At 39.2% G+C, this 17,193-nt stretch overlaps 1 protein-coding gene across 1 annotated transcript; it reads left to right on the plus strand.

The window, feature by feature from the left end:
* The first annotated feature begins 2,300 nt into the window (after positions 1-2,300).
* Positions 2,301-11,981, plus strand: LOC113116897 (extracellular calcium-sensing receptor-like). Its single transcript, XM_026285195.1, has 6 exons — positions 2,301-2,548; positions 2,692-2,980; positions 3,062-3,814; positions 3,915-4,142; positions 10,837-10,960; positions 11,068-11,981. Exons 1-6 carry the CDS (start codon positions 2,316-2,318, stop codon positions 11,979-11,981), a joined length of 2,541 nt encoding a protein of 846 aa, XP_026140980.1. The 5' UTR covers positions 2,301-2,315.
* The last annotated feature ends 5,212 nt before the right edge of the window (positions 11,982-17,193 follow it).

The following is a 17,193-nucleotide window of genomic DNA, read 5'->3' on the forward strand; positions in this document are numbered from 1 at the left end:
TACAGTAACTACAGTAGGTGCGTCAGAAATGATTAAACCAGAGGGGACATGTAAATAAATGTGAGTTGAACACGTGCTTTTTTCTTTTTTTTTTTTTTTTACATATTGTTTCAAAGCAGCTTTACAGACATAACAGGAAAATGTTGAAATAATATAGTTAAATATAAGTTGGTAATACCTATTGCTTGACAAATAAAATTTTTTATAAATTTCTCATTTTTGCCTATGTAGGAGATCCCTGTTTATTATAATTCTAATTCTAATGATGACATGAGTAATGATACATGGTGATATTATTAATACACATGCTTATTCTTTCTCTGTCTCTCATTCTGCCTACAGATACCTGAAAAAGGTGAATGCTGTAGCAGCAAAGTGTGGGACTACTTCTGAAAATACTTTAACTTTAGTATTATAATTTATTTACACACACAGACTGTTAAAACCAGCTTCAACTGGAAGAAAGTAAAAGTGTTAAATGTTTAAAACCAGACTGTTTTTTGATCATTAAAAAATATATACTTTTGATGTGCAATTGTTTAGTCATTGAGACCATAATCTAAGGATTTTTTTTTTTTTTACATAAATCCCTTCTGGAAAATGGTTTATACAGCCCACATACATAGAACAGGCAGATATTTTGCTATTGAATGTTGTGTAAGTGCAGTTTATAGGAAATGGGTATAATATCCAGTTTATTTTCAAAATCAAAATATCGGCTTATAAATCGGCTATTTTCGAGTTAATATCGGCATCGGCCCCCAAAAATCCATATCGGTCGGGCTCTAATTAAGATATTGAAGATCTAAATTTAGATGTTGACATTTAGTCATTTAGCAGACACTTATCCAAAGTGGCTTACAGATAAGGACAATGGAAGAAATTAAAATCAACAAAAGAGCAATAATACATAAGTGCTAAAACAAGTCACAGTTAGGTTGATGCATTGCACATAGCAAGTTTAAATATATATATATATATATATATATATATATATATATATATATATATATATATATATATATATATATATATATTATAATAAAAAGAAAACAGCTCGAATAGAAAAAAAGAGTAGAAGAAGCTAGTGTTATAGGCCTTTATGCATTTTGTCATCAGAGCAGTTGTTCAAGAATGTTAATTCTCTACGAGTTTGGATGGGTTGAGGACACTCAAAAACCTGCTGAATTCAACTGGTGCTAATTTTCCTGTCAAATAAATGGATTTGCTTTGTCAGGTTTTTTTCTACAAATATGGGGTAATAAAAAATGTAAATTAAAAAAATAAATCACAGCTATGACCCAGTCTAGATATGGCTCTTTGATGTCCTGACGATTTAGCAGTTAAATACATAATTAAAAATCCACTTAGATTAAAACATAAACAGCAGTGTGCTGAAAGGGTAACTAAAAGAGGGTCACTGTACCTCATATCTATTCATCTTTGATTATGGACACTTTTACCAGATATGAAACTATTTTGGTCTGTGCCTCTTGAAGAAAACATGAACCTGGCAATCTGTACATCCTCCAGTCCTTGGACTCCCTTGACCCTGGTTTAAAGAAAATTTAAATGCTTTTTTCTTTACTGTACTTGCCTTGACAGTATACCAAATTTCTGGACTGCTTCTGAGAATAATCGGTAAGATGCCAAGGCCCAGTTATTTGCTGCATTCATGTACAGAAGCTGAAAAAAAAAATGCTACAAAAAGAACATAAGTAAATACATTGGAATTGAATGTATTAAAAGTTTATTTTCAATAAACAGGAATCAATTTTCATAAACATCATAGTGAATGGACTGATCTTGATAGAAGATGACTAGTAACACTGTAAATCAAATGCAATCATGATGAAACTTGCGTTTTATAGGAACACAAACTAAACTAATCTTCAAATATTGCGATGTATCTATTTAAAAGATTAAAGATAAACACTTTTTAAACACTTCACTGTCATTCATTTAGCATTATATATATATATATATATATATATATATATATGTATGTGTGTGTGTGTTCACTTATACACAGCACAAACTCTGAGTATGGTACACAATTCTTAGCCACACATTACATTACTTTATGAAAAGCAGATAATACGATGGTGTTAATGTCTATTTAATTGCACAACATTGATCCACTTGTCCATTCTTTGACACAGATGCTTTGAAATTACCTTTACTCTATTCAACTCCTCCTTGACCTGCCTCCTGTACTGTCCTATGAAGTCACTGTTTACGTTCACAAACAATCATCCATATTAAGTACGCCTATAAAAATGAAAATGTTTTATGAAGTCAAATGCAGCTGACATATGAAGTTGAACTCAATCTTTGGGATGCCTGTATTTCTTTACACAATCCTTCTTTTCCATCAATTTCATACAAAAGCAGAAACATATTTATGCAATATGATAGGAGACCCGAAGTACCCACTGTTATTCAAGGATGGAGCTATAACTATCGGAGCACTTTTTCCAATCCGAAGCATAGAGACATTACCTTCATTTGTGTTTACAAAGAAACCTCAGCCTCTGTCATGCTCCAGGTTTGTTACATTTAAAACTAGACTTTTACACAGATACACACACACACACTGCAGCAAAATAATAATTGTATTTGATATCATTTTTATTATTATTACTATTATTATTATTATGCATTTTTCCTACTTGTTTAATGTTTCTACAGCGTGAATCTAAGAGATTTCAGGAGGGCACAGACCATGATTTTTGCCATTGAGGAGATTAACCGAAGTGAAAGTTTGCTTCCGAATATTTCTATTGGCTACAGAATCTATGATACCTGTGGTTCAAGACTGTCTTCTATGAGTGCAACTATGGCATTAATGAATGGACAAGAATTTGCAGCAGAGGACACATGCAATGGGCAGTCTCCTATACATGCCATCATAGGAGAAACAGAGTCATCAGCCACAGTGATTCTGTCCAGAACTACAGGACCTTTTAAAATTCCAGTGGTAAGGGTCTGCCTATACAGTAATTCTGATAATGATCTCATGACAATGGTATCACTGTCAGCTTTTTTTTTTCTTTTTCAGATAAGTCACTCAGCCACATGTGAATGCCTCAGTAATAGGAAAAATTACCCCTATTTCTTCAGAACTATTGCTAGTGATTACCACCAGAGCAGAGCACTTGCATACATAGTCAAGCACTTAGGCTGGTCTTGGGTTGGAACTGTGAATACCGATAATGACTATGGAAACAATGGGATGGCCATATTTCTCAGTACAGCCAAGGAGGAGGGGATTTGTGTAGAGTACTCTTTAAAATTCTACCGAACAGAGTCTGACAAACTCCAAAAAGTGGTAGAGACAATTAAAAAAAGCACATCAAAAGTGATTGTTGCATTTCTTACTAGTTACGAGATGTACAACCTACTTGAACTTCTAAGTATTCAAAACATTACAGGCCTCCAGATGATTGGTGTGGAAGCATGGATAACAGCAAAGCGTTTGATCACTCCAAACAGTTTTCATATTCTGGGAGGGTCACTGGGTTTTGCAGTGAGACAAATTTATATTGAAGGTTTTGAAGATTATGTTACAAAAGTTTTCTGGGAAACAGCTTTTCCTTGCTTACACACTGAGCAAAAAAATTATTCTCAATATGCAATAAATTGCAACATATATCAGGACCTGCTTGTGCTAAAAAGCTTCAGTGATGATGTGCCTGAACAAAGATATGCAAGTAACGTCTACAACTCAGTTTATGCTGTTGCTCATTCATTACACAGTCTACTCAAGTGCAAAGATGGCTGTGAAAAAGATCTGTTAATACAACCACAGCAGGTAATATTATTTTAAAAAGACAGCATTAGACAGATGGAACATAAGCAGGAGAATAATCCTTTTTCTGTTTAAGTGTGTTAAATTGCTTTTTTCTCAATAGGTAGCTGAGGCTCTAAAAAAAGTACATTTCACTGTAAAGATGGGAAATAGTGTGTGGTTTGACAGCTCTGGTGGCGTAATAGCCCAATACGAAGTCATAAACTGGCAGCAGGACTCTGATGGATCAGTCCAGTTTAAACCAGTGGGATACTATGATGCCTCACTGCCCCCTGATCAGCGGTTTTTGCTTAATGCTGAAAACATAATCTGGGTTGGAGGACAGCTGGAGGTAATTGGCACTTACTTGTTTATTCTAAAGTTTATATATATATATATATATATATATATATATATATATATATATATATCATTATTATTATTACTTGTGGAGCAAAATGTATACTTACATCGACCAATAAAAACTAAATAAGAAAAATAAATACATACAATTTGGCCAAGTATCTGTTTAAATTCAGGACAGAAAATGTTGTCCAAACTCATTAAACGCTCACTACTGTGTCCAACTGGCGTTTTAATTTAGTTCAAAAGTATAATTTCCACCATCATTTCTTGTTTGTATGTGGTTTTATTAACAAAGTTCGGGAGAAGCACGATCAGATAATCATCCAATTTGGCACAGGTGCATCTCGTTTAGCTAATCATCTTAAATAGCACGCAAGCGTATATATATCCAGTCTTCCTACCTCCTGTCCCACGACAGTTTTTCGGCATAGACTGTCCGCATTCGGTTCGCTCTGTCCGCATTCGGTTCGCTCTGTCCGCATTCGGTTCGCTCTGTCCGCATTCGGTTCGCTCTGTCCGTCATCTTATCACAGGCCCAATCTTCCTTCCGACGAAGATATCTATCCGCCGAACACCAACAAGCGTCATCGCGTCAGCTGCTCTTCTCGCCAAGCCACACGTTGTGGCCAAAAGCTCGTGCAAATCCTTGAGCTCGCCTCACTCGACAACACGATTTTCTCGCCAGGACCGGGCTCTCTTACAATGCTGGATCGCAGCCGTGCTCCAGTTCTCAGCGCAGTAAACCTCTCTCGCTTTTTCAGCCGTGGCGCAGTTCGATGCTGCCTCCACTAGCGGCGAAGACCGTGCGTTGTTGTAGTGGCATGTCGTTCGTGAAAGAATCGTTTTTTCGAATGAATCTTCTAGGCGAACGAATCGTTCTCAGTTTACACTAATTCATGAAGAATTTTTCAGAGTTGTCATCCACAATGAGCGAGTTTCATATGAGTCTCAGAGATCGAGAGCTCTCATTCGTGAACGAAAGGACTAAACCGGTATACATGTCGAGTTGATTAAACGGATACATGTCGTTCGTAAACGCAATGAACTGGTACATATCTTCTCTTAACAAAATTGATGAGAGTAAACCGGGTCATTTAGCATGTCAATCTTGCAAAATGTAAAGCGCAGTTATAGGTACTGTGCACATATTGTTTACATATTTAGCATACAAAAGATAAATTCCACGTTTAATCCCCGATTTATGAACGTGAATATATAGATCAATATATGAACCGTCTGACCAAACAATTAAAATGCTAATCATGCAAGAAAACCTCGTGATTTGCTCATCTGAACAATTTAAATAGACGTTATATATAGAATGCGCTTATGAAGACGCAAAAATTTGTTAAACGGCGTTATGACTTAACTCTGTCCGATGACGATGCCACTTTTTAACCACGAAGCAAAGGCTTTTTGCAGAGTTGTCATCCACACCGAAATGTCTAAAGACATTACATTTGCTTTACTGTGCATGTTTAAACCTCACTGAGAAGATACAGACATAAGTTTCATGCAATTATTCCGGCAGGATCGATTATTTAGGGACATATTTCACCATTTACTGGCATGATTATTCAGAATTTTTCAAAAAAACGCTACTGCCTCGTGTTTGGCTGCAGAACAACAAGTGTGAGTAAATTTTCTATCGTCTTTTTAGGACTGTTATATGAAAAGCATGCAAAGTAAATGTCTTTAGAAACGGCTTGAATTTGAATATCACATTACTGCAATTAACGTTACTGCCATAGACATGTCTATTGGTACAATGGTTTATAAAACTAAACATGCTACATCGTTTCAAAGCCTCTATTTTCACAGTCCATACTACAACAGGAAAACGGCATCCCAAAATTTATCTGCTCTGGAGGCTGTTTAAAAGGGCCCGAAGGCCAAAATAAGAGGAAAAGATGCTTTTCCAACAGAACTGTATTAATTCAGACAAGGTTTGACCAATTGTCAAATCAGCCAACAACTACAGCAGCCAAAGCAAGCATGAAGCTACTTTTACTTGCAACACGGACCTGCACATCTCAGTATTTCCATCCTGTTACTTCTGCTAGCAGTGCAGGCTACACAGGTTCTTCAAGACATCACACACCCCAGCCCCTTCCCACGACCCACAGCTACAGCAGCTGAAGCAAACGTGAGGCCGCCTCCATTCGTAAACGCGCCCTCAACTCTTCCGCTCCCTCATGCTACTAACCATTTTTCTGTTCAGTGGCCTCCAGCTCCAGATTTGCCAGAAGGCAGAGGGTACCAAGACCTATTAGTGGTCAGGCCGATTATTTTATTTATTTATATATCTATCTTGAACCCTCTTCAGCCAACCCCTCTAACGCCAGCTCATCCCCTTTCACTAAAACTCCTAATCTACCATAGCTAACTCTCCTAACATGCCCTATCTATCTGTAACGGTCAATCCTCACTTCAGCCATCCTTCCGCAGGAGCTTTCTCTGTATCTCCCCACCGCTGCAGCATTGTCCGCTCCCGCAGGAGCCTTCTCTATATCTCCCCACCGCCGCAGTATTGTCCGCTCCTGCAGGAGCCTTTTCTGTTTTTTCCTCACTGCCGCAGCAGTGTATGCTCCCGCAGGAGCCTCTACCTATATTTCACCACTGCCGCAGCAGTGTCTGCTCCCGCAGGAGCCTCTACCTATATTTCACCACTGCCGCAGCAGTGTCTGCTCCCGCAGGAGCCTCTACCTATATTTCACCACTGCCGCAGCAGTGTCTGCTCCCGCAGGAGCCTCTACCTATATTTCATCACTGCCGCAGCAGTGTCTGCTCCCGCAGGAGCCCTTTCCATCCTTCCCTACTGCCGCAATTCTCGCTGCCGCAAGAGCCTCAAAAAAAATAAATAAATAATAAATAAATAATATATATTTTATGTCCATTCTCCAATTCAACCTCATCAGGCTCGCTTTTGTCTAACTCCGGAACGCCCAATCTAAATTCACGATGGACCCTCCTTTCATCAACGAAAAAAAAAAAAAAAAAAATCCATCGATTAATCGAGTAATAAAATGCGTTTTTGCTTAATTATACTGATGTGCGCATGCACAGTAAATCTGATGGGTAGGATAAAATGTCAGGACCCCGGACTTTTATTTAGTCGGGTTGACGTACCTTTTCAGTTCTGTGTATGTGATGTGACGCTAGTTTTACTTAAATCAAATGGTCAAATGCTCATGAACTGACTGTCAGAGCAGTTCTGGAGATGTTGTTCAAGTCCTTATTTAGTGAGACCGCAGACGCAGAAATTACCGTGAGCGTAACGCGCGCTTCAGTGTGTGTGTGATAAAGGAAGTCGCGCTCCTGCTCCATTCATTAACAGAGACACACAGAACATGCAGGATTTACATTTAAATACTGTTCCGGCTTAATATTTAGAGATATTAATTCGTGAATTGGATGTAAGTGCAATTACCTATTTTGATTAATTCATTCATTCATTCAAAAAAAAAAAAAAAAAAAAAAAATTATTAATAAAATAAATAATAATAATAATAATTGGCAAGTTCTTTGCCATTCCGCGTTCAACTGTAAATTCCGTTTTTGTGACTGGATTCCGCAATCCCCTCCACGTTTTCTGCATCGCGGAAATTGTAGGGCCCTAGTTGTGGTATGCCAGCTCTATCTTGCAATGGACACATGCCACAACGTTCTCTTTACGTCCTCAAATCAAAACACTGCTGACTCCTTGCAGTACGTGATTTTCGGACGCAGCGCTTGTCTCCTTCCGCCAACAACAACCCAAAAAAAAAAAAAAAAAAATGCGTTGTCACATTTTAAAAAATAAAATAAATCATTGCGAAAGAACCTGACGTGAGATTTAGAATAAATTAAAAGAGGCTTCGAAGCAGAGGAATTTGCCTACATCATTTTTTGTAATCGCGTTACTCGAGGAATCGTTTCAGCCCTAAACTTAAGCAGCTCAAAAGGGGCCTCTCACATAATCCGATAGATGCCCTCGGTTGTTGTTCATCAGACATTTAAAAAAAAAAAAAAAAATATTCCTCCTTAAATCATGTTGTGTACTTGAATAATAGAAGCCTCTCAGTTATCGTTTCTTCGGCCAAAGTAAGGGCCCTCCAGCCATCGTTACAATCTCCTTGCCTATTTCAGCATCGGACAGGGCTCTCCCTTCCGGTGCAGCTGGGCAGTGGCTCCCTTCGGTCGCAGTGTGAGCCTTTCATCTGTCATTGAGTTGCGCTGCGCGCTCAGCGGCAGACGGGGTTATCCCTCCCGGTGCAGCAGAGCCACAGGCCCCCTTCGGTCGTTGTGACAGCCCTCCATCCGATGCATCAAATTAAGCCTCGTATACAGTCGCAAGGGGGACTCTCCCTTCCGGTGCAGCAGAGCCGCAGCTCCCTTCGGACGCAGCGAGAGTCCCTCCATCAGTCGCGTTTTCTTGCCTACTCCGTATCGGACGGGGCTCCCCTACCGGTGCAGCAGACCCACGGCTCCCTTCGGTCGCAGGGTGAACCCCCCCGTCTGAGTTATGTTGCATGCTCAATGGCGGACCGGGATCTCCCTCCCGGGGGAACACAGCCGCTGGCTCCCTTCGGTCGCAGCAGGAGCCCTCCATCCGATGCATCAAACCGTGCCTCGAATCTTCTTGCCTATTCTGCATCTGATGGAGCTCTCCCTTCCGGTGCAGCAGACCCACGGCTCCCTTCGGTCGCAGGGTGAACCCCCCATCTGAGTTATGTTGCATGCTCAAGGGCGGACAGCGTTCTCCCTCCCGGGGGAATAGAGCTGCTGGCTCCCTTCGGTCGCAGTGAGAGCCCTCCATCAGACGCATCAAGCCATGCCTCGCATCGCAAGGGGGACTCGCCTTTCCGGTGCAGCAGAGCAGCAGCTCCCTTCGGACGCAGCAAAAGTCCCTCCAACAGTCGTATTCCAGTTAGCGTCAATCAGGGCTCTCCCCTCCGGGGAAGCACTCCTGCTGCAGAGTTGCGAACCCCCTACGGAGGCTGGGAGAACCCTCAGAGGCAAAAAACAAAACAAAAACAAAAACAAAAAAAAAAACGTGCCTCCATAAACCCGCAATGGGGGACTCCCCCTTCCGGTGCAGCAGAGCCGCAGCTCCCTTCGGATGCAGCGGGAGTCCCTCCAACAGTCGCGTCTCTTTGCCTTCTCAGCATCGGACTAGGGCTTCTCTTCCGGTGCAGCAGACCCACAGCTCCCTTCGGTCGCAGTGTGAACCCCCCATCTGAGTTATGTTGCATGCTCAACGATGGCTAGGGATCTCCCTCCCGATGGGGTACAGCCGCTGGCTCCCTTCGGTTGCATTAGGAGCCCTTCATCCGACGCGCCAAACCGCGGCTCGAATCTCATTGCCTATTCAGCATCTGACGGGGCTCTCCCTTCTGGTGCAGCAGACCCACGGCTCCCTTCGGTCGCAGTGTGAACCCACCGTCCGAGTTATGTTGCATACTCTATGGCGGCCAGGGATCTCCCTCCCGATGGGATACAGTCGCTGGCTCCCTTCAGTCGCAGTGAGAGCCCTCCATCAGATGCAACAAACCGCGCCTCGTACTCCGCCGCAAGAGGGACTCTCCCTTCCGGTGCAGCAGAGCCGCAGCTCCCTTCGGAGGCAGCAAGAGTCCCTCATTTCTTGATATCAGGCATCGTGCTCCTCCCATAAGCGGCACGGAGGGCTCGCTGGTAAGACGTTGCGAGCCGCAGCTCTCGTCGAACACTGCACGGCTCTCCCGGTCGCTCTGCATTTTCTTCCCAACACGCATATTTTGGGGGGCAACTAAATTTTAGCTCTCTGGCTGCTGTCCTATGGCTTTAAGCTTCTTTTGGGGAGTTATTTGGGTTCGGGCTATGCTCCGGGCCCGGACCCCTCCCCCAGGACAGCACGCCAAAATATGCCTACTATTTGCCTTCAGATTAGATGTAAGGGTGAACTCGTGAAATGTGGTTTTATTAACAAAGTTCGGGAGAAGCACGATCAGATAATCATCCAATTTGGCACAGGTGCATCTCGTTTAGCTAATCATCTTAAATAGCACGCAAGCGTATATATATCCAGTCTTCCTACCTCCTGTCCCACGACAGTTTTTCGGCAACCCTCCTCCACCCCAACTCCTCACTTCTAATCTATTTATCCCAAATTAGGGATAGGGGGAGTTATTTGGGTTCGGGCTATGCTCCGGGCCCGGACCCCTCCCCCAGGACAGCACGCCAAAATATGCCTACTATTTGCCTTCAGATTAGATGTAAGGGTGAACTCGTGAAATATTACAACAAAAAAAAAAGAATAATAATAATCTCGTAACATTATTCAGTGCAATTGCATTTTCTTTTTTTAATTTTTTAGTGTAAATGATTGAATTTGATAACGTAGAGATAACAATAAACACATTGTTATAATCAATGTATAGATCAAGTCTAAGAATTTGAAATTAAAGATGAAGTATTAATGAGGTTGGGGGAAAATGTCCTCTATAAATGTGAAACATGCCCATTGGATTATATATATATATATATATATATATATATATATATATACATACACACACACACACAAATCACTCTCATGGTTTATTGCATAAATTATAAAATACTCTTTGATCAATAAAACTGGTGATTGTATTTTTGTTCTTAAGAGTCAGTTAAATAGCACTGTATGCTATTAAAAACATATACTGTATTTTTACATGTAGAAGCCAAGGTCTGTGTGCAGTGAGAGCTGTCCTCCGGGTACAAGGAAAGCTACACAAAAAGGAAGACCTGTCTGCTGTTATGACTGTATTCCATGTGCAGAAGGAGAAATCAGTAATGAGACAGGTAATCTTCAGTCCATCTCACAGCATCTACAATTTCTGCAACCAGAGACTTCATAAATAAAACCATTATCTTTTTATTTTCTGTAATGATAAATTTCTCCTTTGCAGATTCGAATGACTGCAAGCAGTGTCCAGATGAATACCGGTCTAATGCTGAGAAAAATAAATGTGTGTTAAAGGATGTAGAGTTTCTCTCATTCACAGAAGTTATGGGTATAGTGCTACTTTTATTCTCACTTTTTGGAGCAGGATTAACTGTTCTGATGGTCATCCTGTTTTACAGTAAGAAGGACACCCCCATAGTAAAAGCCAACAATTCAGAGCTGAGCTTCCTGCTGCTCTTTTCATTGTCTCTGTGTTTCCTCTGTTCACTTACTTTCATCGGTCAGCCCACTGAGTGGTCCTGTATGTTACGTCACACTGCTTTTGGAATCACTTTTGTCCTCTGTATCTCCTGTGTTTTGGGTAAAACAATAGTGGTGTTAATGGCCTTCAAGTCGACACTTCCAGGAGGTAATGTCATGAAATGGTTTGGGCCTGCACAACAACGACTTAGTGTTCTTTCTTTAACACTTATACAGGTTCTTATCTGTGTGCTTTGGCTAACAATATCTCCTCCTTTTCCCTACAAAAATATGAAATATTATCATGAAAAGATAATTCTTGAATGCAGTCTGGGTTCTACTACAGGTTTCTCTGCTGTGCTGGGTTATATTGGCCTACTGGCTTTCTTGTGCTTTATTTTAGCTTTTCTGGCTCGCACTCTGCCTGATAATTTCAATGAAGCTAAATTCATTACATTCAGTATGTTCATATTCTGTGCTGTATGGATCACATTTATCCCAGCTTATGTCAGTTCTCCTGGAAAATTTACTGTAGCTGTGGAGATATTTGCCATTTTATCTTCAAGCTTCGGTTTACTATTTTGCATATTTTCACCAAAATGTTATATTATGCTGTTTAAACCTGAACAAAATACAAAAAAACATATGATGGGAAAGGTTCCACCCAATTCCTACTGAGAGAAATGTTTATATTAACATTGGAATTTTTTTTAAAACATTTTAAAACTTAAAACATTTTCAAATGACTTGCTTAAAAATAAATCAACCATTATACATTTATAGCTGTGTAAATAATTTCAACAACAAACAAAATGTAGGTGACATTACTACATTTGTGACATATCTCCCCCTTACCCCATAACATCCATATGTGCTTCTTTCCCCAAGTATATAAGCGACACGATGGAAATATGAGTAAATAAAAAAAGTGAATTTAAATTAAATAAATAAAATAAAACTGAAAAAATCCAGGAGTTTCCTCAGACCAGGGGATGGCCCACTAGATTACTGAGACGTTACTGCATCTCCAAAAGATTTGTTATCCAAAACTGAGGCTAAACAGAATCTATACATGATTACAGGGGTTTTCTCTATAAATTATTTATTAGTTTATCACAGAACAATTACAGTTTCAGAATAAACGTTGTAGAGTTTCAGATTCAGAATTACAAAAAGAACATTGTGGGGAGATGTCTTCTATAAACATGCTGCACAGCTCCTTGTTCAAGCTCTTGTTCTGTCCAGGCTGGACTATTGCAATGCTCTCTTGGCAGGTCTTCCAGCCAATTCTATCAAACCTTTACAATTAATCCAGAACACGGCAGCAAGATACATTTTTAATTAGCCAAAAATAATACACGTCACACCTCTGTTTATCAGTCTACACTGGCTACCAATAGCTGCTCGCATAAAATTCAAGGGCATTGATATTTGACAAATCGACAAGCGGTAAGGCTTGAAAACATGAGAAAAAGATAAGCTTTCGTGATGATGCGCAGTGGCCCGTCAACTGTCCTGATCATAATTTTAGGCTGGCCTCAGCCAGTAGGTTTTATTACTATCAAGGTGAAAGTCATCATAGCTTGCTTAGTATAGACCCAGCTCTCAACCCAACTTTGAGAATAGATTAACGGCGATATTTTTTTTATCGCCCGATAAGAGTCTCGCGTTAACGCAGCACGTTAACGCCGATAACAGCCCACCACTAATATATATATAGTAAAGACCTCTAACACTAGTTTGCTCTATTCTTTTTTTTTATTCTATCTGTTTTGTTTTTATTTATTATATTATTTAAAAGCCCACGCTACATGTACTGTTAACCTTACCTGACTTGTTATTGCACTTATTTTATTGCTCTTTTTGTTGTGTTTGATTGCTTCCACTGTCTTCATGTGTAAGTCGATTTGGATAAAAGCGTCTGCTAAATGAATAAATATAAATGTAAATTTATTTTAATAGTAAAATGGCGGCCCACCTGCAATAACATGCCGCGCCCCACAGATTGAAAACCACTGAGACAGAAAATAATACTCAATACTCAATAAACATACACAAACAGTGTATAAGCACTTTGTTTCCTTTTTAGTACACTGTTAGCAATTGATGTAATTTTTACAATAAATTTTACAACAACGCACTGTATTCATGTTTTTGTTGTAAATCCAAATGCATGATGGGAAATTAACGGACATTCCTGTAAAATTATTGTAACTACACTGTAGAAGCATTTTTTTACAGCAACCGCATAGCATTGTGGGATCGCTGCTGTTTGAATTTTGAAATTACGCGGCCAACGGACGGTACCAGAAGTATTTTAACATTTTTTTGGAAGAAAGAACATGTCTCAGGTATGTAACATAAAATTTGTTTTATAAGTCTTTATATATTAATACTGGTGATTTGAGTGAGTGCTGATTGTTTCATTTGGTATAATTCAGTGGAATAGGGTGAAGTTAGTTAAAATCGCGTCTTCATACTCTATCCAGATTTACATCGCAAGAACTTTAACGTTACCCAGAAACTATGGACTTTGAGCTGGAACTCGGTGTGCTTCCACCGCAGCTACCATGATCTAAATAAAGTTCTGGGTAAAAAAAAAAATGCCCCTCAGAAAGTCCCTGCTCGCGAGGTATTTGTTCAAAGGTAACGTTACTGAACTTTCGGGAGTGGCAATGCAGCATTGTAATTTCAATTCAATGCGTCTATTAAAAAATGTGTTTCGCTGATGTCGGAGACGGTCAACTCCACGCGATCAGCGGGAGCTCAGTGATCATTAATCCGTCGGGAGCACTCTCAACTCGGCTAGACCTTCTGACATTTGCCGCTGGCTCTGATGTCTCTTTAGTGGTAAAGCATAAAATATAATTCGTTTTGGGTGAACCGAACAGGTAATCTTTGGTATTTATTCAGTTAATCTTTTAATATGTTAAAATGTAAAAAGGAAACAATAGGCTACTGTTTGGTATAATATTTTGTTTTATATAATGTAGGCCTAACGTTACACATTTCCCTGAACTTCATTTCTGCGGCTATTAATATGTTTAACGAATGAAAATGAGAACGAAAGGAAGCAGTGGTGTTTATCATATTTCGTCTTATTGAAATGAGGTGGGGTCGGTGGAAACGCTGCATAACTGTACCACGGTCATGAACGGTCAAGGCAGAAGGAAAAGACTGAGCGGGAACAGCTGTAGACCGTCCGCAGGATCAGCTGCACACTGGCTGCTAGATGGAACATACGTTTGCTTGCTTTAAGCCCTGTTAATAATTGTCATATGGTTATATGTCAAAGAAGAAAGGAAAGGCTGTAATTCAACATAATCCTATTGCATCCTTAAAATGCCTAGTCTAAATTAGGAAAAACCATACCATAACTTTGTCTCCCACCTGATAAAATCGGTAACGTTACTTTTGCCCATTCTGCCAATACTGCCACTCATGTGTGTGTAGTGAAGCATTCTAGTGCTCTTTTAGTTATCATATTGTGTATGCATTTCAGGAGAGGCACTAAGTGCAGACAAATGGATGATGTCTTTGGAAGGGACAACTGTGATGGGGCCCCACAACAACCTTCTGAATGGAGTGCAGCGACCTTCGCTGTCTACGTGTCTAACTAACAGTATCCTAAAGAGGCCTCAAGCACTAAAGGTATGTTAAAACTGTTTGCACACTTATAAAGAAAATAGACTCTATGATATACTCTATGCATTGATGTCAAAAGACAGGTTTCCATCCAATTGCTTTGCACCTTTTAAGCGCATTCGTAGAAATTTGGCAAAGAAACCCTATAACTGGAGAGCATTTCCATCAGATCTGTTATGTAAATTAGAAATGGACAGGAGAGTAGTCATGAAACGCTGTGGGATCAAAACTTAAGGGGCAACTTAAAACAGCCGATAGAGTTGCAACAAATGTGCATTGTTGCATTTATTAGCAAGTCAATCCACATAAAAAAGTTTTATTCACATTAGAATATTTTATGTGAATTTGAACCGTTTCCATTCAGGATTTTTTTGTTTGTTTTCAAAATGTTAAAATGTGCATTAAAAAGCTGGATGGAGACAAAGCTATTGCTATTAAGTGTCTAACATACACTGTAAAAAAAAAACACGGAAAAAAACGAGCAAATGCATGGCAGCACAGGGTGCCAAACGTTTGCCATTAATGAAAATAACGGTAAAACCCCATGAACTGAAGTAACATGCTTACACAGCAACAGGAAAAAAGAACATTGACCATACAGTACTATAAAATGTTTAAAACGTAATCTGAAATAACATATTTTGTCTGTATAATTGCAAATACATGCATAGACCATTAAATGTAATGGCATTATTTGACTGTAAGTTCACGTAACATGTTTAAACCCTTATTTAATAAAACATGTTTTATCTGTAAATGTAAAAACTTGGTGTAGCAGTTGTTTAACTAAACATGATTTGAATGTAGATACAAATGACATGTTGACAACATTACTTTATAAAGCATGTTTTGACTGTAACCTGAAATCATGTTTTGATCATTATTTAACAGTTTGACTGTAAATTGAAATAACATGTGTTGACCGTTATTTGAAAAAATGAACTGTGATGGACCATAATTTTGAAAGGGATGTACAGCATTTTGATTTTGATTATGGCTCACAGATAATTTTATATGTAGTTCATGAAATGTATGTTATATGTCACAAAAAGTAATTAGAGAAAATAATTTGTATTTTTCCCTCTTTATTTTCTTCTGTTACAGTAGTTTCCATTGTAAATAACAACAATATTAAAAACTTTAAACAGTGCTACAGTACCATCATCTGAACATCGCTTATATGCTTAAAATACAACATTGACAATTCAAATTAATTTCATCATTGCATCTTCCACAAACTACAATTCGAACAGAACAATGGTCTCCAATTCAATCTCCATGTTGATGCCTTTAAAAAATAAGAGAGAAAATGGTTATATATCATACATCACATATCTATATTCATTATCATGTCTGATCATGTTACTCTTTTTATATGTTCTTGAGTTTCGTACATAAAAAAATATTGTTTTTTTACTTAAAACATTTTTTTGTTCATTAAATATGTAATGCACTTACAAATTTTATGATGGTCCATGACACCTTACTTCTTCAGACAGTTTAGTGATGTGACCTCACCCACTGACAAGGCAAAGGGTGCACTGCAACAGCAGAAACAACGTAAATACAGTAACACTTGTTGATTACAATTTTATATTTAATATTACTTGCCAGCATATTTACCCAGTATGATGACCTCACAATGTCGCAGGAAATTTCCCCTTTTGCTTTCTATGGTAGACAATTTTTGGTGTGCGTTTCTGCACTGTTTTGACCTTTCTTGTTAAGTCCCGCCCTACGCACGCCATTGGTCAAACTGCTTCTCAATCATTGGCCTCGGCCCAACGGCATCAGCCAAGAGACAAAGCAGCAGCCTGTTGACTGCAGGTGGCACATCATGGCTCCAAAACAGTGTACAAATACCTCAAGGAAAAAATCTCTGTGTTTTTGTTTTGGTCGGGAAACGTGCTCATTGACATGACAAATAAGCTAAAACACGGAGCGGAGTTGGGTTCGCTGGAATATTTACAGGCGTCAGTTTGTTTTCAAAAATCGTAAGTGATTTTGTTAAGTAGCTTTGTGAGTAAACGTGACCGTTTAGGCAACATATTCTGCTGTATGCATGCAATAGATAACAGAATGTCAACAAAACAATCATGGACCTCGATGTCGAGTGGTGAATGGTAAGTGTTAAAAAAAATCTGTTGACGTATCATCCAACGTAATTTAAAAGTTAATTGGCAACAGGTGAATACAATTACAATGGCTAATCACATACGTTTTGAAATCTTATTCTTAATGTTTG

The sequence above is a fragment of the Carassius auratus genome, chromosome 17, assembly GCF_003368295.1.
Source record: "Carassius auratus strain Wakin chromosome 17, ASM336829v1, whole genome shotgun sequence".
In the NCBI taxonomy this organism is placed as follows: Eukaryota; Metazoa; Chordata; class Actinopteri; order Cypriniformes; family Cyprinidae; genus Carassius; species Carassius auratus.

Bases quoted from the DNA above. Each gene is read 5' to 3' on its own strand.
- LOC113116897 (XM_026285195.1), top strand. From the start codon at position 2,316: ATGAAGTTGAACTCAATCTTTGGGATGCCTGTATTTCTTTACACAATC. The intron at 4,143-10,836 runs GTAATTGGCACT...TTTTACATGTAG, and splicing joins GGGTTGGAGGACAGCTGGAG to AAGCCAAGGTCTGTGTGCAG. The intron at 10,961-11,067 runs GTAATCTTCAGT...TCTCCTTTGCAG, and splicing joins AGAAATCAGTAATGAGACAG to ATTCGAATGACTGCAAGCAG.